Raw genomic sequence first — 21,355 nt, forward strand, 5'->3', positions numbered from 1 at the left:
GGTGAACGCGCGAAGGCCCGGAAGATAGGAAGACGCGAGCGCTCAGCCGTTACGGTGCTTTGACTCTGTAATGCCCAACGCGTCACTTAGGCTGTACCTAACAGAACGCGTTGATGGGCTCGTTGGTGCATGCTTGCAGGTTTAACAAGCACGCGCCTTAGACGGAAAAAAAAAAAAGGCACATGCCCTAAAAGAAGTCTACACCCTTTCGGGTGTGTCTTGACCCCAAACAATAAACGTCTTGGGACTTGCGTTTCCTTTCTTGAAAACTCTTGCGCTCGCTACTTTTCTGTCAAGAATGTCACAACACGCTGACAACACGCGCGCTGTTCGTGATTTGAAAGTATTAGGCGTGCAGTGTGTAGGTAAAACAAGGACACGCACGATAGATTGCGGATCTTGTTGCGGAACGAAAATACGCCCCAAAGAGTGCGATTTTTTTCTTTTTTTTTTCGAGCTACTGTAGCACTTGTCTCCTGTCTATAACATGTGCGGTTGTTGAACCTGCATTCATCGTAGCATATATAATAGCGTTTTTGACACGCTGGAGTGAAGTTTCAGTTGCGGATAGCTTGCGGAAAACAAGATACTAATTAATTACTATACTAAATAGATTTTTACTCAAGTGAATTGCATTTTTTGTATAACTGTACTCTATATAACTAGAAGTAAAAGTTAACAGTTTTTCTAATTATTCTTGGCATGGAACTGCGTTTAGGCATTAAAAACTATTTCCTTACCATCCATAGGAAGATTAGCCACTTTTTGAAGGATACAGTAACAATTTTTATTAACATTATTACGGTTACGATGACACCCTGTATATCAATGGAAAGCTAGATGATTGCACTGTCTAAATATTTTAATCTTGAAAAGAAATGCTAAGGCCTAATATGTAATACTTGTGAACAACGACATTCATTCAGAAATGGATAAAACGTTTGCACTGTTGCGTTGATAACATAAAAATAAGAAACAAATAAAAGAACGTTTGAAATACACAAAATGCTTTGACATCAATTACCTATATACACGTGAAAGTTTCAAAGTTCTAGGTCATGTAAGGAACACGAGTTATGAAAGAAATGCCTCGTGGAAACTGCGTTGTGGTTCTGGGAGTCTTCTTCGTCCGAGCTGAAATTAGACGAACTTTATTCGTCCTCAGAGTCACTGCTGATAGATCCATCCAAACAATCACTCGAGGATGCAACGTAATCGCGAAACGACGGCGACCGAAGCGTCTGCCATCTTCGAGATCAAACGATACGAACCACGCTCTTTGTACCGATTTATGTACCGCCATTAAAACTCGCCTCGGCTGGGGAAAAACACGACCACACTATCAAACTACTCGAGAAACGAAACGTTAGTGGTTAGGCAATAAACCAGATGGCTCGGCAAGTTCGTAGGAGCGCCGGTATAGTCTTAAACTTTGTAGCAGCGCGTGTGAGACCTGTATGACACATGTCTGTGTGCGTATGCAAGGAAAGAGTTACGGTTAAGCTACCATCATTTCGTCTGCTAAGAAAATCCAAAAGCGGCCTCACCGCTTGTCGGCACGGAAAATGGTGTGCTTCCTTCGAAGATCCGCGAACGACTACACAGTCAACGTGTTTTTCATTTCCCGCGTGTGTCGTGCTCTCTCTAGTGACCTTGTACTCTCGCTTTATTCCTTTATTTTTTGTCCTCACACCTTTCCCCCTCTCTCAGCGCAGGGTAGCGGGTCGGGTATCGTGATATGGTAAACTCATTCCTCCCTGTCACTTTATTTATCTATCCATCTCTGTGTCGTATGACGTGTCAAATACGTCATACAAGCCTCTGGATTGACGATGTGACACCTCGAACGTTAAAAAAAAGGAAAAAGAAAATAGGGCATACCTCATTTCTGAACCGGACTAGATTGCCGCAGGACCTGTGGCCGCGGAGCGTAAATAGAAATAGTGAACGTAGGCACAAATAGGCCTGCGAGTATGCGACATCGAAGTGGGGATTGCCGTCGTCACAATTGGGCGCATCTCGACAAGCGCCGCGGAGCCGACTTCCCGCCCTGCAACTGTCAACCCAGGCGGCGAAGAAACGCGTAACGTCGCCACCACCGAACCCGGCACCTGAACATCCAGACGACACCGAGCTCTTGCGCGACAGCGCGTACTACGTCTCAAGAAGGCAGCCGCAGTTCAGTGACGAATGCGCCCTGCAACTCGGTTCCGCGAAAAAAAAAAAAAAATAGGTTGATGATGATGATGAAACGACGAGACGGCTACCTTCTCCACGTACACGGGGACGTTGCTTTCAACTTCTATACCACGATATCAAAAAAAAAAAAAAAAAAAGAAAGGCTTTTCACTTTCGTAACATACCAGTAGGCAATGAAATCCAACTTGGAAAGCGATTACGTGAATGAGGCGTCTTTGTGTCTCGGGAGGGTGCGACAGCAAGGTGGGGCAGAAAAACAGACGCAATAATAATAATAATAATAATAATAATAATAATAATAATAATAATAATAATAATAATAATAATAATAATAATAATAATAATAATAATAATCAACAAAGTGAATCAAAACATGCGTGCTTGGAAGAAGTATTCAAGCTCTTAAACTGGGAAGGCTTCGGAGTAAGGATCAACGGCGAATATCTCAGCAACCTTCGGTTTGCCGATGACCTTATTCTATTCAGCAACACTGCAGACGAATTACAGCAAATGATGAGGACCTTAACAGAGAGAGTGTAAGAGTGGGGTTGAAGATTAATATGCAGAAAACAAAGATAATGATGAATAGCCGGGCAAAGCAACAAGAGTTCAGGATCGCCAGTCAGCCTCTAGAATCTATCAAGGAGTGCGTTTACCTAGGTCAATTACTCATAGGGGACCCTGACCATGAGAAGGAAATTCATAGAAGAATAAAAATGTGTTGGAGCGGCATACGGCAGACATTGTCAGATCCTGGCTGAAAGCTTACCATTATCATGAAAAAGAAAGGTGTACAATCAATGCATTCTACCAGTGCTGACATATGGGGCAGAGACTTGGAGACTGACAAAGAAGCTTGAGAAGAAGTTAAGGACCGTGCGAAGAGCGATGGAACGAAGAATGTTAGGCATAACGTTAAGAGAGAGAAAGAGAGCGGTTTGGATCAGAGAGCAAACGGGCATAGACGACATTCTAATTGACATTAAGAAAAATAAATAAAGCTGGGCAGGACACGTAATGCGTAGGTTAGATAACTGTCGGACGACTATGGTTGCAGAATGGGTGCCAAGAGAAGGGAAGCGCAGTGGAGGACGGCAGAAGACGAAGTGGGGCGATGAAATTCGGAAGTTCACAGGCGCTAGCTGGAATTGGAGGTCGCAGGGAGAAGCCTTCGTCCTGCAGTGGACATAAAATAAGTAGCTACCGCTGACGATGAACACAAATACATGTCGCGTAACTAGGCGCAACCTACATCTCAAATCAAACAAGCAGAATGGACAAATTATCCGCGCCGATCGAGCGAGCACGTCCGCACTCAGCCCCGTCGTCTCGCAAAGCAATGCGCGGAATTACGGCGGCACGCTGTCGTCGCGCACGACAGCCGGAAGCCGAAGGAAGACGCATACGACGCCGTAGTACTGCCTGGCCCTGAAACCGGTTGAGTACAGCACGGGACACGCCGCATGATGCGCCGTCGTCACGGACGTTGTAACGGCGTCGTAACGGTCGTGTAACGGCGTCGTAAAGGAACGAATCACCGCGAGAACTTTCGTCGCATGGCCGGACTGCGTTGTTGCACACGCGGGAGGCACATGCCCGCGTCATGCTGCCCCGTATACAAACGAGATGGGCACGTTCGTTTACTGCATCTTTCTTGCGTGCTGCCATTCTGCCGCCTGCAATGTCACTTTTTTTTTTTTCTACAGTGTTTGTATGCAGTTCGTCTTACAAGAAGTTTGTCTTAAGAGAAGAGGCACAGAACACAGTTTAACGTTTGCAATACTAAACTACGTCCGCTACATAGAACAATACGTTACGCTTTAAAACCAAAGTGAGATGCAAAAAAGGGGCATTTATTAGATTTGCATAATAAAAAGCGTCGCTTTGTACACTCTCAAGCCAGGTAGTAATTTCTGCTTGCCAGCGCTGCGAAAATCTATTCGCCATCACAAATGCTGACATTTCACTCACTTTGCTTAAGAAATCGAAACAAATATGAGTCAACCTGTTCATGGCATTGTTAGCTGCATCGTGCGTGAATAACACTGGTGCATCTAATGGTTCCTGCAGGCAGTGTGGTAATCATAATTATCAGATTGCAAAACAAGCTCGAGGACCTCCTCAAACAGTGTCTCTATGGAGTCGCTGATACATGTCGACACGTGATCGCTGACCTTACCATAGCTGCTTATAGGTCCGCAGAAACATCATTTGCTTCTAATGTACATCTAGCGCCAGTCGCCTCCCAAATATTTTTACCACCACTCGTCTTCAACTGCGCAATAGGCCGCCAGAACCCCAGAGAAAAGTTAGGCTTAATCGAATTAGCGGTTCGTGTCAAGTGGATTTCTTCTATAATTTATACTAATTTATTTTTATTTTCTTGCATTGGGTCTATGTGAAGCTATAACAAAATCTTCACGTAGTAATTCGACTAAGCCGGGTTCCTCTAAGCGGGTATGCACTGCATGCATCGTCTAAATTTTCTCTGCAACGATATCCTACAGCTTAGAACGAAGGCTGCGATTTTTTCTAGAAGTGTAGCTTCACAGCCGGTCCATATTGAATCAGTGTTCGCCTTTTTTCTGTTCCTTTCTTAATGCCTCCGCGCGAAATGTTTTGTTTGACCTCCCCCCCCTCCAGAAAGTGAAATAATAAATAAAACGGCAGGCTCGATCCCGTAACTCTCATAATCATCATCATCAGCCTGGTTACGCCCACTGTAGGGCAAAGGCCTCTCCCATACTTCTCCAACAACCCCGGTCATGTACTAATTGTGGCCATGTCGTCCCTGCAAACTTCTTATCTCATCCGCCCACCTAACTTTCTGCCGCCCCCTGCTACGCTGCCCTTCCCTTGGAATCCAGTCTGTAACCCTCAATGACCATCGGTTATCTCCCCTCCCTTACATGTCATTACATTACATGCATGGTTGCACAAATAATGCCAGTGTTTACGACCGTTTGTCATGCACGCGCTCACTCAAACCGTGCACACGAAGCCTAATAGCCAGCGCGAAACTATAGCCAGTTGTTGGCGATGACCGTCAACCGATTACCGGTAATGACTTCGAGGCAAATAACGCCTGCAGGAATAACTCAGCGTTACTCACAGAATGTCGAACACAGAATATCAGGGAATGTCGAACACAAATAGGCATGAATGTCAACGCTACGTCCTGCTGACACAAGCGCGACTGACTTAATCGAGCAACTTCGCTTTCCATAAGTCATAGTTGGGATAATAGGCGGGCACCGCGAGTTTTTGTTTCTGTGCCGTGGATCAAACAGCAGACGAACGATCGCTCAGTCATTTGCAACCTTTTTGACACGCGTACGTGACTGCATTTTCATCTTATCTGTAAATAATCAGATTACTTTCACAAATTGAGTTATTTGATCAGCACCGACGTCAAAAATGACGCGGCCGGAGCCAATAATTGTGGCGCCGGAGCCGGTCGCAAAAGAAATACATCTTTTGCGTGCGCCCACACACCTATTCCAGAACGAAGTTGTTGCAGGAAGATTAACGAAGGAAGGAACTAGTTAACAACAACGGGCGGACGGCCGCAACAGCCTTGCAAGTCTACCGCTGTAGTAACTAGAATATAAAGGGTAAAAGCAAACATAAGGCTACAACATCCGTTTCCTTCAGCCGGCAAGCTTGCACACAATAAGGTAACAATGCAGACGGAACGGATAAATGGAAGGTATGCTTACACTGCCTCTGCAGCGTTAACCAAAGTTTTGTGTCGTCTACCCACATAACGGATACCAGATGTGAGAACACTCACTGCTCGCCGCGGCGGCCGAAATAGCCGCTCTCTCAGCCGTGCCTGCAGCTGCCGTGGACCCTGTAAACAAGTGAGGAGGCGCCGATCAGCAGGCATTCTATGGTGGGCGCTGTCACGTGAACAAATATGGCGGCGCCCATGGGTATGGTGCTGTGAAGCGTCTATACGTTGGAGCGAAGCTTCAGTGGTGGATAGTTCAGAAAACCCGTAAATTGTTAGGTAATTAGAATATTAATTAATTATTACCAAAATAACACTTTATACCCTTCCCGGTATGAATGTAATCTTCATAAATAAATAGGAAATAAAGATGCAACTTAAATTTTTCATAATGTCTGAGTCGTATTTGGGCTTTGTGGAGTTAAAAATCTTTTCAACTTCAAGCGAACCGATGTCGGACGAACCAGGTTTACCCATTCTCCATCTCACAACAGCTACAGGGTGGCTGCTTGGGCCAGTTGAGGAAAAATTCCTTGGACAAGGAAAAATCATCTTCTAGTACGCAAAACCTGGAAGGAAGAAGGCGACACAGGAGAGAGTGCTCTGTCCTGTCGCCTTCTTCCTTCGTATAACTGCGTTTCGCGCACTAAAAACAATTTTTCCTTGTCTGAAGTGTCATAATAGCTGTTCGGAATATAAACTTAGGATGGTCATGGCGGCCGTATTTCGATGAAAGCGAAATAAAAAAAAATCGCTCGTGTACCGCGTGCATTGGGTGCAAGTGAAAGTACCCTAGGTGGCGAAAAGTGATTTCGGAGTCCCCCATTACGGCGTGCCTCGTAGTCAGATCGTGATTTTGGCCCGTAAAACCCCAGATTTTTTTTTAAGTATAGAAGCTTAGGATACGAACGCAGAATTGCGACCGAAATTTTCGTCCGCGATATGGTGGAGTTGGAAGCGCAGTTGGTGTCCCGTTTGCCCATGCTGCTGTCGACCACTTTGCATATCGCAAAAAAAGAAAAAAAGCGTGGCGTCTAGGAAAAAGCCCGGGCGACTTCACTGTGTTTATTTTAACCACGAAACAAAAGTAGCATAACTGTGTTGCAGCCTCTGGGCGCATGGCTTTCCTGTTCGTATAACGTCGCACTCATCAGACTGATAACATAATTACGCAGCGCAGCTGTAACTTGAATTATGTATTTTGATGAATGAATGAATGAATGAATGAATGAATGCTGTGTTAGTTGAGCTAGATATTTTTCAGTGGTAATTAATCGCATTCAGCCACCGTACGCACACATGCGCACGCGACTGGTATTTGCCAGTTCCGTCAAATGGTGGCAAGAAGAAAAAAACTACGGGCATTAGACTTCCGGTCAACCCCTTACGTACTCAATGAAGCTCTATTTCGTTTCAGTGCGTAAAGGAAGCGTATACACACGGACGCTTTTGTGAAGGTAACAAAAGTTTTACGGGACGTTGGAGGTGCCGCGTTCCGTCAGAAATGGACTAAGGATCGTTCTTCCTTTCTCGTTATTCCTGCAGCCAGTAATCACATTGCGTATGTCTTTTGACCCGGTGATTTAATACCTTTAGTGAAGAAGAGAACGCGACATGAGTGATTCTACAACAAGTGCAGGTACCGCAATTATGAGGGCCCACACACAAAAAGAGAGCACAAAGTATCATCCTACTTTATGCTGTCAATCTATGTTTATTGCTTAATAATTGTTTAGTTATTTGCGCCGCGTTTGTACACGATACACCGAGAGTCGGGAGAACGCCGACAGCCACAATGGGTGCCTCCACGAACTGATGCAGTACAAGCACCGTATCACGGTTCAAGCAAAAATACATATATGCAACGATAACAGCTCCACTGTGGAATGTTTCACCAACAAAAAGAAGCGCTCCGCCATGCGCGGTTGCTTGTCGGCACGGACTCGCATCTGGTGCACCAGAAGCAAGAGCGAACACATAGACAACATTATTGAGCGGCACTCGTTCCCAGTTGTGTATTTATTCCCTTGTACGACTATAGCTTATCGCGAGGATCAGACCGTGTGGGCGTCTCATTATTGCGGCCGCTATATCATCATCATTATTGCTGCGATTATTTTATTTTTCTACTGCAATGCATGTTGCACCTGCATACTGCGAGTCCGTTTTTGCCCGTATACAGCCGCGTTCAATATGAGTCGCGACACTGCGCTGCCCGTTGGTGCACAAGAGGCTCAGAGACTGCAAGGTGTCGCCGACGCACAAAAATATTGGTGACCTAAATGCCAGTAATATTGGAACCGTGTTTACTGCAGCTGAATTTTTCGTACGCTACTATATTAATCGTGTTCCACGCAGGTTCGACTAAGTAAGTATAACATATATTCTTAAGAATTTTTGCAAGCGTCACTGAACGTCGGCTGCTTCTTTAGTGGAGGTTCTTGCTATTACACAGTGAGAATGACAAGGACAATGACGTTCATTTTCGCATCAGTACAGTGTAATGATACGAAGGGGCGTGCGGAGTAACAATCATACCCCCGCATTCAGAAATGCGCCTCAACTTGAAGCTACGACTTGATTTGGACAAATCCGGCAGAAGGCAGTGCCGTGCTAGACGAAGTCAAGTCATGGCTTCAAGTTGAGGCGCATTTCCGAACTCGGGAATTTGATCTTGCCGCACAGAAGCTCCACCAACAAAGTGTGACATATCTGCAAGGATGTTCCACTTAAGTGCAGCTTACGTATAAAACGAGTATCCTTCAGCTTAGAGCTTTTTAACGATGTTTGTAAACCCCACATTTACGACATGTATTGATGGACTACTTTGGTAAACGAATAAAAAATAAATTAATTTATCTTTGGAGTTACCCATGGAAACATCCATTAGATTTTCAGATCTAAAGCTCACATTTTTGAAAACTCACATTTGCTGGGCGCGCGAGCGACGCGTCCAGCAAGCCGCTTCTTCCGTTCGAGTCGGCTCGTGTAGAACTTCGTAAAAAGGCCTGCAGCAACGTGTTTCACGAGTGCATTAAAGAAGACATATTTTTACTCGATGACAGAAAGCTTTAGCAAGCAGATAGACAGTCTTCAGATGGCTCGATATCCGAAGCAGCTTCTAATATTCGTGGCGGAATCGGTTCTAAAAATGGTAAAAAAGGAAACTACAGGACAGAGAAGCAGCATTATAACGCAACAGAAAAGAAAAAAAAAAAACAACTGTGATACCCTACATACATCGGTTAGCGCATAATTTGAAGAATGTAGGAAAACGGGCCAACGTGAAAGTTGTATTTCCCGCTCCTAAAAAACTTTCCCCAGTGCGTTCCAAAGTAAATGAAACAGCGAGGAACCCAGAGACCTGCTCCAAAGGGCCCGAAAACCGCTATGTAAATTGTACTGATGCTGTTGTCTATTCGGTATACCGCTGTCCTGCGGAAGGAAATATGTGGGACAAACGGGTAGATGCAGATCAATGGCCACCTAAGTCTCCACTGCAAGAATTGTGGTTGCGCTCCATTATTTAGGAACAAGTATTATAGCAAGAAACAAAGAAAAAATAACAAGAGCAATAACTGAAGCCACGGAAATAGCAAGCCTAAAGAAATTGCGTTAGTATGCCTTCTCTGATCGTTTCCCAAAAAATAGCTCGATTTTGTTACTCACGGATAATACAGCACGTGCTTCCGACGCAAGTCGATAATGTACGTTGACTAGAGATAGGGATAAGTGTAACATGTTATGTTAGACTTATTTTCCTTCTTGCATTTTTTGTCTTTGAAGGTGCGTGCTTGCGTGTGTGTATGCGTGTGTGCGTGCGTGCGTGCGCGCGTGCGTGCGTGTGAATGAAATCAGTCGTAAGTCAGCGTGTTCGTCCTTTGTTCGTCTTGCGTTCCGCCACTGTTGCGATGTCCCCGTACTTTCGCACCATGAACTAGCTAGTTAACTAACTAGCCAGTTGTTGACAAGTTCAACTTCGCACTGACATCTGCTAACCGCCTTGTTAGCTCAGGTGGTAGAGCGGCTGCTCCGGAAAGGCGGTGGTCCCGGGTTCGAGACCCGGACCCAGACGAATTTTTCTTCAACTGCGAGGCTTTCTTTCGAGGGACCCGTATGGGTTTCCTTTGTAGCAATTTCTAAGATTGGGTGGACCACTCATTTTCCATTTATTAATAACTTCTCTACACCTTGTGGGTTTCCGCAGAACTATTAGGTCAAACTTTTGAGTTGTTGCTGCTTACTCATGGGGAGACTCGGATTGATGTCAAAGGCTGGTTCGGGAACTATGGCCGTCCGGGTAAATGCGGCAGAATCCGAGAGGACAAACGGTTTCCTGATTTCCACAATTTCGTCGACATATGCGGTCCTCGTGCCCCTGCTGAGGTGTTTGTGCGCATGGCTCAAGATTGCCAGCATTGCTCTCGCTTTTCCTCCGCGCAGTCGAGCGATTCCTCTTGCGAAGCAGAGTGCGTGGTCCAGCACTCGCTGGCGACGGAACAGCGGCGTCAACGGGCTCGGGCGCAGAAAAAGGAAGCTGACGGCGGATGGCGTCAGCTTCCTGTGCGTGCGTGCGTGCGTGCGTGCGTGCGTGCGTGCGTGCGTGCGTGCGTGTGTGTGTGTGTGTGTGTGTGTGTGTGTGTGTGTGTGTGTGTGTGTGTGTGTGAATCTCGAGAATCTCTAAGGTGTCAATATTATCGCGCACAGAGCCATATTATCGCGCACAAAGCCTTAATGATCGATAAAGTGAGGTAAACTTGTCCAGTTCTATTTCATTTTTAGGAAAAAGAACTCATTGAAGTTGCCGTTGACGACGACGCGTGCGGTCGCATGTTTTCGTTTCCGCTCGACTCAGCGCCGCCCACGCTTTCGCGTTTCAGCACTTTCCAGATGGCGTAGTGATGCGCTGGTTTTGCTGGTTCGCGAAACTCGCACGAACTGCAAGTAGCAAAGCATTTAACTTACGGTTGATGTCACGGGATGCCCGCATGGTCCACGCCACTTGACGAAAAAGGGGCTGTAGCGGCGAATCCACCACTCTGGATGGATGGATGGATGGATGGATGGATGGATGGATGGATGGATGGATGTTATGAGCGTCCCCTTTGGAACGGGGCAGTGGGTTGCAACACCAAGCTCTAGCTATTGTACTGCCTAATGTCCTACCTAGGTTAAAAAAGAAAGAAAAACGTTACGAACTCCCTCAACCAAATTTTCTGACCCCCTATTGCGAGGTTTGCTTTTGTACGTCTCCGTGTTTTGTCTTTTCCCTACTTTTCTCCCACCAATCTTCCAATCGCCTCTCACTAGCCTCTATTGTGGAAATGTTTACTTTTTCACTGCTCTCGCTGAACCCAATGGCTTCAAGGAGGCCAGCGGTGCCTAAATCGGCCGTTAGGCAGACGTCTTCACATTCTAATAAAACATGCTCCATCGTTTCCTTAGCTTTACCGCAGCAAGGACATGCTTCATCTCCCTTCTTATATCTTGCTTTATATGTGCGTGTTCTAAGGCATCCCAATCTCGCTTCGAAAAGTAATGAGGTTCCCTTTGAGTTATCACAAATTGTTTCATTCTTCTCTCTTGGCTCAGTACCGCTGTCTTTTGGGCGCCGTTTTACTCACGGACGGCAGGCTACAAAGGGTGGTGATGGCGTATGCAACGTTAACACTCCCCGGGTTGGGTGGCGGGAGATTTTTATTTCGAAAAAGGCATTCGGACCCTTCAGATGCTACTTTCTCGTAAACTAAGTCTTTTCTTGGCACGAAACAAGCGTTGCGAGGTTTCTGGGGTGGTACTTAAACAGTCCGCGTCGACTTAGTATTTGCCTTTAGTGTCCCTTTAAAGAGCATGCGACCCCTCGCATGCTGGTTTGCTTTCCTTTGTTTTCTTTTTTTCATAACGCCACTGTATGTACGCGCAACTTTGTACTCCCGTTATTGAACAACTGTATGTGCGCGCAAGTTCGCATTCACGGCTGTTTTCGTTGGCTTTGACATTAGTTAATGCCCGTGTTGGTATTCATGACGCCACTAAACGTACGCGTGCTTGTGGTCATAGGCTACGTTTCTTATACACACAAGCACGCGTACATTTAGTGGCATCATGAATACCAACACGTGCATATAATGTCAGCGCATATAATGCCACGTGCATACAATGCCACTATGTGTACGCGCGAGTTTGTAAAGTTTGTATTCACGCTTTTGTTTTCTCTCTCTCACTTCTTTCCTTTCTTTTTACGGAGAAAAAAGTATAAATTGAACTTTGTTTGCTTCCAATCGCACTCTCGATGAAGGTCGGGCCCCGGCCGAAACGTCAGTAGAGTCCTGTTATTTTTTCCTGCGCGCTTTTATTCTTTGAACTATTTCTGTGCCGGATCCTGTGGTTCTATGCGTCACTGACACACACACACATATATATATATACACACCACGCGTTCGGCTTCCCGCACTTCACAAACACATTTTTTTTTTTTTTTTACGCTTTGACACTTGCAATGCGCGAACGCGTAAAAAGTGCGTCGTGGCGGTGCCGGCGTGCAGCGTCGGAGCCCCCTGCGTGCACTGCAGGCAACGTGTTGCGCACTGAGCGCGGCACAGCACACGAGTTACCCGCCGTGGTTGCTCAGTGGCTATGGTGTTGGGCTGCTGAGCACGAGGTCGCGGGATCGAATCCCGGCCACGGCGGCCGCATTTCGATGGGGGCGAAATGCGAAAACACCCGTGTGCTTAGATTTAGGTGCACGTTAAAGAACCCCAGGTGGTCAAAATTTCCGGAGTCCTCCACTACGGCGTGCCTCATAATCAGAAAGTGGTTTTGGCACGTAAAACCCCAAATATTATTATTATAGCACACGAGTTAATGAGCACAACCTCCTTCCCTCATCGCCCTCGCCCTGTCGAACAAGAAAGAAAGCCCACGCGCCAATCTCGGTACACGAGAGAAAGGCTCCGCCGCCGCTTCGAGGCTCGCCTGTAATGACCACCGGGTGTCGAATGCCAGCCACGCTCGTGAGGCGAATAAATCAAGGGCACACGTGCGCGAGCACAGTGACGCGCTAATTTTCCGCGCGGTGTTTGCAGCTTCGTCGACGCGCTGTTATTTCAATCCAAACCAACTGCCGAGGAAAGCCGACTTTAAGCCAGAGCGGAGTTGAGACAGTTTGCGCGGTGAGTACCCGATCAAACTATGAATTCTAAAGGCAAGGACACATGGGATGCGAGCCGTTGCGGTTCGTATGACGATAAAACAATGATCATATGCTCTTGGTGCTCTCTTTCGTTGTTGTTGACGATGTTGATGTTGTGTACAAGTATTCTGGTTTAGTGGTGCGGCCCATCCAAACCCGAAGTAGATGGATGACGTACGAGTCGCACGTTCTATTTTCTATATTAATCTTATATTCTATAGATATATATAGCTATATCCTAGTTATTCTGGTTATTTTTCAGTTCCCCTGGTCTTGTTGGTTATTCGAGCGTGATATTTTTGTTTGCGTACGTATCTGAATTTCATAATGACTCATACGCTCTTCGTATGGCATTGCGAAATTCAGCGAAGCGCAATTTATTTCCCCTCTTGTTTAAAATTGTGACAATCCGTGAATCGTTCGTGCAACGCCTATGAGCCAGATGAGACTGCTTCCACATCAGAGTATTTTCAGTTGAGCGTCATTGAGTAGGCGTTTAATCATGTTGTGCACGATACTGTCAGGTCCCCGTGCAGAGCTCTGACATGCGGCGGTCAAGGCCTCTGTCAGCTCGGCGATGTTGAAAGGAAGGTTATAAGGTTCTTTCTGCCCACATTTGCCGTCGATTGCTTTGAGTTCTGCTATTGCTTTGTGTCTTACGAATGCGTCAAAATAATCATTGGAACTGGATACGCGCTCGAAGTGCTCGCCAATTAGAGCGTCAGCTTTGTCTTCCAACCAATATACTTAATCCATCACTACGGGCAACAGATCTTTCTTCCCCGGTTATCCTTCTTGTCCAGTTCCATACTTTCGTCTCCTGAGTGCATGAATTTATACCTGAAATAAACCTCTCCCAGATTTCCCTCCTTGCATGTCGTCGCGTCCTTCTTCCCTGGAATCTAACATGTTTAAATTCTACAAGATTTTCTGCAGTAGGACATTCACGTAGTTTGCCCCAGGCTTTACTTTGTCTGTTTCGTGCCTGTCTGCAATCACCATTGCACCAGGGGACCCGTCTTTTGAATGAAGCACCAATTCTCAGCTGCTTCACAAACTTCTCAGCTGCGCGTCAGTACAAACTTCTCAGCTGCGTCAATGATAAAAGCGGTAAAGTATGATACAGCATGATATACACTAAAATTACTTATGAAATCACGCGATAAGTAGGTGGATTCATTAAAACATTTCCAGTCAGCTAAGGCTAGTTTCCTGCGAGGGACATGCCGAGGGGAGCCATGTTGTGTCACTAAGTTCAGCGTTACTGAGAACAGGGCCTGCTTGAATGTTCCATAGACAACGCCCACTCCGCACAAGAACGCGTCCTTAAATTCGCTATTATTTTCGTTATTAAATGTTCGTGCAAATTAAGCCGCCCCAGGTCATGTCCAAATTGATATTTTATTACATGCCATTCTGAGTCAGGAAAATAAAAGCAGAATCAATCGAAGAATATGAATTATGATGAATATTATAATAAGTTGCTTCCTTCTTAATGAAGAGGCACGCACCAGAGTTTACACGGAATTTTTCCACGAGTCGAGCTCTCGCGTCGCATCGCGAGTGTCCCCGCAACGTGTTGTGAGCTTTAATATCACCACGAGTATGTAGCCTACATAACCTCATTAGTCATAACCTCATTGGTCAGCTTCCGGAACCCAGGGTTCCGGAAGCTGACCAATGAGGTTATAAAAATCTGTTTTACCGAGATTATTATTTGGGAGTATATATACGGAACATACAGTGGACCAATTTGTTAAAAAGAATTGTCCGAACTAACACGGCCTCAAGGGCCGTCTGAAGGGCCATATGCTGACAAGCTATATAGACTTGCCTGTACGATTGCTGCTACACCACCGGACGACGCAAACGCGTCGTCTCGTTTTTTTCCCCGGAAGATGATGCACTGCTGAAGAATGTTTGTGTAGATTTAAGATGTCCCTCTTGAAGACAAAGCACATTTGGATTGTATTGTGTAAAAGTTACTTAATGTCATCGAGAATGTAGACCTCTCACGTTGCAGTGTGCTACTTGTGTATCCGTATTGTTAGCATCTTTGTGCTGTGTGCCAAAAGGAGTCGAGTTGGCTCATCGGAACCTTTCCAGGCCTCGTAATCCGGAGTTTGTCTTCCTTGGAGTGGTCGCGAGAATCGCGCTGAGAATCGACTCCTGGGTGCCGGCGGACTTTTCGGGGCAGACTTTGCCCCGAAAAAGCAGAGCCTTGGAAGCCACCAATCTAGAGGTCGATGAGCCCTCCTTCAGAGGCGGCGCACCAGCGCTGGCTGCTGTCGCCTGTGGTGGTGGTGGGGGGGAGGGGGGGGGGGCTGGTGGCAGTACTACGGCCGCAACCCTTTGGGGGCCGGGCCGGTGCAGGAGTCTGCATGCGGCGTTGCGGAAGGAAATGCGCTATCCTGAAGGGAAACGACGCCCGTGCTGACGTCTAGGTTTGTTCCCTTTGCGTGTGTCTTAATTTGCGGCAAAAAAAAAAAGAAAAAGCACGTCCTTCAGCAAACACCAGCTAGGCCAACAAGCAGTTCTGCTGAAAGGAAACGTTCTTTTTGATCTTTGGCGTAATTGTTTCCGTTTCCCTCTTCTAAGAGGGACATGACCGGGAGTGTGCAGGGTGGTCACCGTCGCAGTTTGCACTGTGGTGCGACTCAGCACAATTGTCGGCAGGATAATCGTGAGACGCGCATTTTTGCACGTGTGGTAAAACCACGGCAGCTCTCGGAGCCGTGAACAAATCGCTGGCATTTAAAGCAGCGGCGCGGGTTGGAAATGGAATGTAGAGTATAAGTTGGATTTTCAGGTAGCCTGTTTCAATATATTTGGGTAGAGTACTTGTGCAGAAGATCAAAAATGAGGTGCTTAGTGGGGATCTATTTGTCATCCTGCCTGCTCTTGATTCTTTGGACATTTGCCACGCGCTGTTCCTTCCAGCCCTCAAGGAGCTCGGTTTCACTGAAGTCTAGTGGGCCTTGCTCAGATATGACTCCGCGTGTACTGTTCAGAGAACTGTGTGGATTTATTGAGACGGGGGTATTACCGAGTTCAATAAGTCCGGAGAGTTTCGGTAACTGCTCCTTGTCGTGGACTTCGAGTAACAGATCAACGCTGGCTATTTCCGTGCCCTTGTAGCTGGGACCTAGTTTTTCACCAAGACACTTCGCAACAACAAGTGGTAATAGTGTTCTTGTAGTTTTTATCATTATTTTGACGGCTTAGGACGTGGTACTTCTCGTACATCTCATTGGCCTGGCCGAAAAGTTTCAGGAAGTCATTGGTGCGCCCCCTCTTGGAAAGAGGGCCATCAGGATGTCGGAGGAACGATGAAAAAGCCATAAAAGTAAACCATAATTTCGGTATCTATGCCAGCCGCCCAGTGATCCAAGTTGGCCCGACGGTTCGATTTGAACCCGGTTTTCACAGCACAGCAGCCTCGTGCTCTGCCAATTTGCCTATGGACTACCTATAGTGACCCAGGTTCATGGGAAAGAGGTTAGGCGTGGAAATAGATACATACTCGTATATACCGCACACTGGGTGCAGTTCTCAAGGAATGCTAACAGCATCACGAACCGCTTGCAGATATATGCCCTTTAAAAGTTCTATCTGCTTTGCCACTTACGGAAGTCTACCCGTTACTTTGCAAACGCTTCACCATATCGGAGCTTATTTTCCATCTTGCAAGTCGGTTTCAGCACTGTGGAAGCTGCAGCACTCCCTAGCCAATAGGGAGGCCGAATGGACCTCGGGATTTGTTCATCCGCGCCACATCGTCTGCTCGCCGCCACAGTAAATCGCGATATATGGCGCGCATGCGCAAAGGCCCTCAGTCCTCGCACATCAAGCGTCGCTGTAACTTATCATGTACCACCCGCCGTGGTTGCTCAGTGGCTATGGTGTTGGGCTGCTGAGCACGAGGTCGCGGGATCGAATCCCGGCCACGGCGGCCGCATTTCGATGGGGGCGAAATGCGAAAACACCCGTGTGCTTAGATTTAGGTGCACGTTAAGGAACCCCAGGTGGTCAAAACTTCCGGAGTCCTCCACTACGGCGTGCCTCATAATCAGAAAGTGGTTTTGGCACGTAAAACCCCAAATATTATTATTAACTTGTCATGTACCAAGCGAAAAAAAAAACACAATTTCCATAGTCTGCCATTATAATCAGACAGTTACGCCCGGAAGTATATTTCCGCTGCGCAATTGGGATGTCGCCTGTGTACGCACCGTGCCTTCGAGAGAACTGCGAACAACTCGCGAGGTGCAGTGCAGCGAGGCGGCGTCGCCAGCTGCTCTCTCTGGCAGACGTTTGATGCGTATCGCGGCCTTCACCGCAGGAACTCCCGTTAACAGCGTGTCAGTGTCAGAATCGCCATCGCCGCCAAAGGTCGAACTCCTAGCCCCTGCAGCCACATGCTGTCGGCAACCGGACGCGCTCTAATCGTGCATTGCGCTACCGCGAAGCATTCGTATACTGGGCAATTAATTCCTGCTGGCTTGTGCAAGTCTGCGAGTAGTGTTGCTTTTACGCGTATTTTAGAGGACACGACGGGCAATACCGCATCGTATACGAGAAGGACATTGTGTACATTGATCCTGAAGGGCCCCTTTCTTTTTCCTAGAAGACGGTGGCCTCCGCGGCGAGAGTCTGCTGCTGCCGATCGAAATAATGACTTGAGGGATGGAGAAATCGAAGCCCGCAGCGTGTTTTTTTTAGCCTTGTTTGCCTGTATTTCTTTCTTCTTTTTTTCTTGACTGCCTTGCGGCAGTGTTGCACGGGCCGGCTTGCAAATGAAGCGACAGGCGGTTTCTGTACTTCTCGGATGTCGCTTTTATTTTTCACGGAAGGTCCGTCCCCAATCTCCTCCTTTCCTTTTTTTTTTCATTGCGACAGCGAGTTCTACTTAGCGTTTGTACTATAGTTTGTAAACCCCCTTTGTTTGTCACATGTGCCTCCGAGATGCATAAGAACGAAACATCTCACTTGCGATAGTGAGTTCATCCATGGTGTTTGCCCTAGTTCATGTCCATAGGTTTGAAGCCTCTTGTGTCATACATCTAATCGCAAAAGTAAAGCGCAAAATAGGGAGAAAGAAACGCAAAGGCACGCATTAAAGTCTCCAAGGCAACAGCCGCCATTCGCCGAGTGCACTCGAGATGACGCCACAATTCCGCGGCGTCCCCGAAGGCCCCGTCAGGGCGCGAAGTATCTGCCCCTCGCTACAGCGTCGTGAGTTCGTCAATGTGCACACCTCATGCGGCGACCGATTACAGCAAGAGCACGCGCACGAAGGAGACGTGCATCCGCAATTAAAAAAAAAAAATATGGGGTTTTACGTGCCAAAAGCAATTTCTGATTATGAAGCACGCCTTAGTGAAGGACTCCGGAAATTTCGACCACCTGGGGTTTATTAACGTGCACCTAAATCTAAGTACACGGGTGTTTTCGCACCCCATCGAAATGCGGCCGCCGTGGCCGGGATTCGATCCCGCGACCTCCTGCTCAGCAGCCCAACACCACAGCCACTGAGCAACCACGGCGGGTGTAAACCCGCCGGGTTTGCCGCTATCGGAAAACATTTCACTCGCAATTTTATGCGAATGACCTTTCGTTTTATTATTATTTTTTAGCCCCCAAATGCGCTCCGCCTTTTGCATTTCAATCAACGCGCGCGCGTCGCATTCAGCGGGTCGCGTGACCGTCGCACGTATAACGCGAATAGGCCTCGGAGGAGACAACGCAATGTTTCTTAATGGTCTCACGCAATCCCGGTGTCCTCGCACTGCCGACATTCAAAACCTGCGCTACAAGCGTGTGCATATACGATACGAAGGAGAGAGCGGGGCGGTATAGTAAAGGCGCCGGCTCGCGCCACGCGCGTAGCGGGACGACGTGAGAAATAAAAAAAGAAGAAGAAGAAGACGAGTACTTTACGGTTGCCGAGGCATCTCGCCACGCCGCTGATATCCACAACAATCGTCGACGCCACGGCGTGACGGGCTCGTGCAGCGAGTTCGCCGCCGAGCTGCTCTTTACGATGATCCAAGGTTCGCCCCGACTGGGCGGCTCGGTCGTCCGCGACGCAGCGGTAACTCAGGCGCGGAACCATGATAAGGCAAAACTGGCTGAGGCTATACAGGAAACGCGAAGAAACTGTCGAAAAGAAGAAGAAGAGGCGACGTTGCGACTCATTGCGGAGCAGGCGGGAATATGCGACAGGAAAACGTCGAACGGGAACCGGACGACAGGTGGTTATCAATTAGCTCAAAGAAGTTTGTCGTCAACAATGTTTGTGGGGCAGTGGTTGTCGGCGACAGCGCGCGAAGACGGGAGTAAACAAAGCCACAACGAGAGCGCTACGCTGCCCTCCCTCTTTCTCTCCCAGCTCTGGCTCTGACGGGGCGTTTTGTTGACCTCGTTGTCGATAAGCGTGGCTCGAATCTTGGAAAGGGTGATAATTCCTACGTCAATCTAAAGGATGCATGCGCAAGTTCCCGCCATCGGCACTGACGTCATATGTCTCGTACAGACTCTAGACAAGTCACCCTGCGACTCTGCGCAACCTCTAACAAAGAGTATCGGTATAACGGAATGGCTTAATGACGGACAATGGACCTTGACTGTGGTATCCGTGGTCTCGCCTGAAAGAACCACAGCGTTAAACACCAAGTCTAATGTGTTCCTGAACGTGACAGAATAAGCCATATTGCAGAATTCGCCATCTCGTCAGCTCTAATTGGCCCAGAGGGCTGCTACGTTCTGCCTCTCTAAATTGGCTCAGCACACCGCCACGAAATTGCATCACAAAGATCGCTTTGAGCAGGTGGCCATTCCAGAGTTTTCTTCAAATTCCGTCATTGGTTAAGGCTGTTGCGACGACATATGCACTAGACAGAACTCTTGAAGAAAATTTCCGTATATAGGATTGAAACGGGTTTTCTTGCCATGATATCACACTAAGCAACTCTTTAATATACGTGGACAACTTCAGTTTTCAGGGAACTGTCACTGTTCCTCTCGATATTCTCGTCAGCGAGATCCCGATTTGTGCACGGCGCAAGTGTTTCAGAACGACGTCGAACAATCTCTTTTTTTTATTTTAGTGGCACAGTAGTGAGTAGGCTACACCTATATAAAGATGACTCCGTGTATCGCTTGATTGCACTTGGCTGCATTCTGCAAGCTTCAAGGTGACGTGTATAGGCGTGACCCTGTTGCATAACCCTTGAACGTCCTTCTTGACTTCCTATGTAAGGCCTATCTGGACACTGTTAAAATTCGCCATCCTGTCAGCTCTGACTGTCTCAAAATGCCTCCATTACAGAATTCAATAACATAGCGTGATTTGGCAATATCTAGGATAGCAGCACCTCTCCTCGCGAAGACTGGGACGCTATATTATAGACACTAACGCAACCCCCAATATTATCTATCTTGTCACCGCTGATTGGCTCACAGGACTGTATAGCCTCTGTGATTGGTTAAAATTTACGCCAATGTGGCAGGATTTGGCAATTCCCCAAATAGCCCCCCTGGTCTTAGGCTTAGTGACTTTGCGCACAGCGGCGCTATTGGGCACAGTCCTGGACCACCGCGTTTCCCTCTCCCGGCATCGCCTTCCTCCGTACGCACGACTGCTCCAAGCCACTTTGCGTTTACGAGGTGGCAGCCGGATGGTCGAGGTAACGCCGCGAAGCGAAAAGAATAAATAAATAAAACAATAACGATTGCAAAGAACACGGATCACAACGGCAATACTACTCCGCTATCTCAATGCCGTATTCTCAAACTGCTCCATTCGTGGTCGTTCTGTCTCGCAGATAAGGCTGTTCCTCCTCCCCCACCGAGCCCGCTGCTTGGTCTGCTGCGGCCCCCGCTGCTGCTGCTGCTGCGACCAGGGGCCGTCGAAGGTTTCGGCGCCGCGATATAAAGCCGAGGCCGCCACCGTGCCCGGCACCATGGGCAAGGAAGTCGTGCTCGAGTCATCCGGAGTCGTCCACCGCCACCAACACCACCACAAGCACCGCGCCGGCGGCCACCACTCGCTCCACAAGAAGCACTGCCCGCCGAGGGTCTCCAAAGGCACGACTCGAACAGCCATGCGGCACGACGCCATCCTCTTCAGCAACCTCAAGCCCCGGGAGTTCGCCCAGGAAGTCGTCGGCAAGACCAACAAGGTGAGGCCCGGCGCCGAGGCCTCGGTGCAACGGCATGCTCGGTTTGTC

The 21,355-nt window shown here is 47.6% G+C and overlaps 2 protein-coding genes across 2 annotated transcripts in view; one reads left to right on the forward strand and one right to left on the reverse strand.

The window, feature by feature from the left end:
- LOC142589638 (deoxycytidylate deaminase) overlaps positions 1–21,355 on the reverse strand; it is a 254,325-nt gene that overhangs the window by 84,224 nt on the left and 148,746 nt on the right. The gene's annotated exons all lie outside the window — the stretch shown is intronic.
- LOC142589635 (ornithine decarboxylase-like) overlaps positions 1–21,355 on the forward strand; it is a 40,794-nt gene that overhangs the window by 4,722 nt on the left and 14,717 nt on the right. The window contains exon 2 of the mRNA XM_075701156.1: positions 20,951–21,307. Within this exon, the coding sequence (XP_075557271.1) occupies positions 21,089–21,307 (219 nt within the window). The 5' untranslated portion in view covers positions 20,951–21,088. The remainder of the gene's footprint in view (positions 1–20,950; positions 21,308–21,355) is intronic.

Source organism: Dermacentor variabilis, chromosome 8 (genome assembly GCF_050947875.1).
Source record: "Dermacentor variabilis isolate Ectoservices chromosome 8, ASM5094787v1, whole genome shotgun sequence".
Lineage (NCBI taxonomy): Eukaryota > Metazoa > Arthropoda > Arachnida > Ixodida > Ixodidae > Dermacentor > Dermacentor variabilis.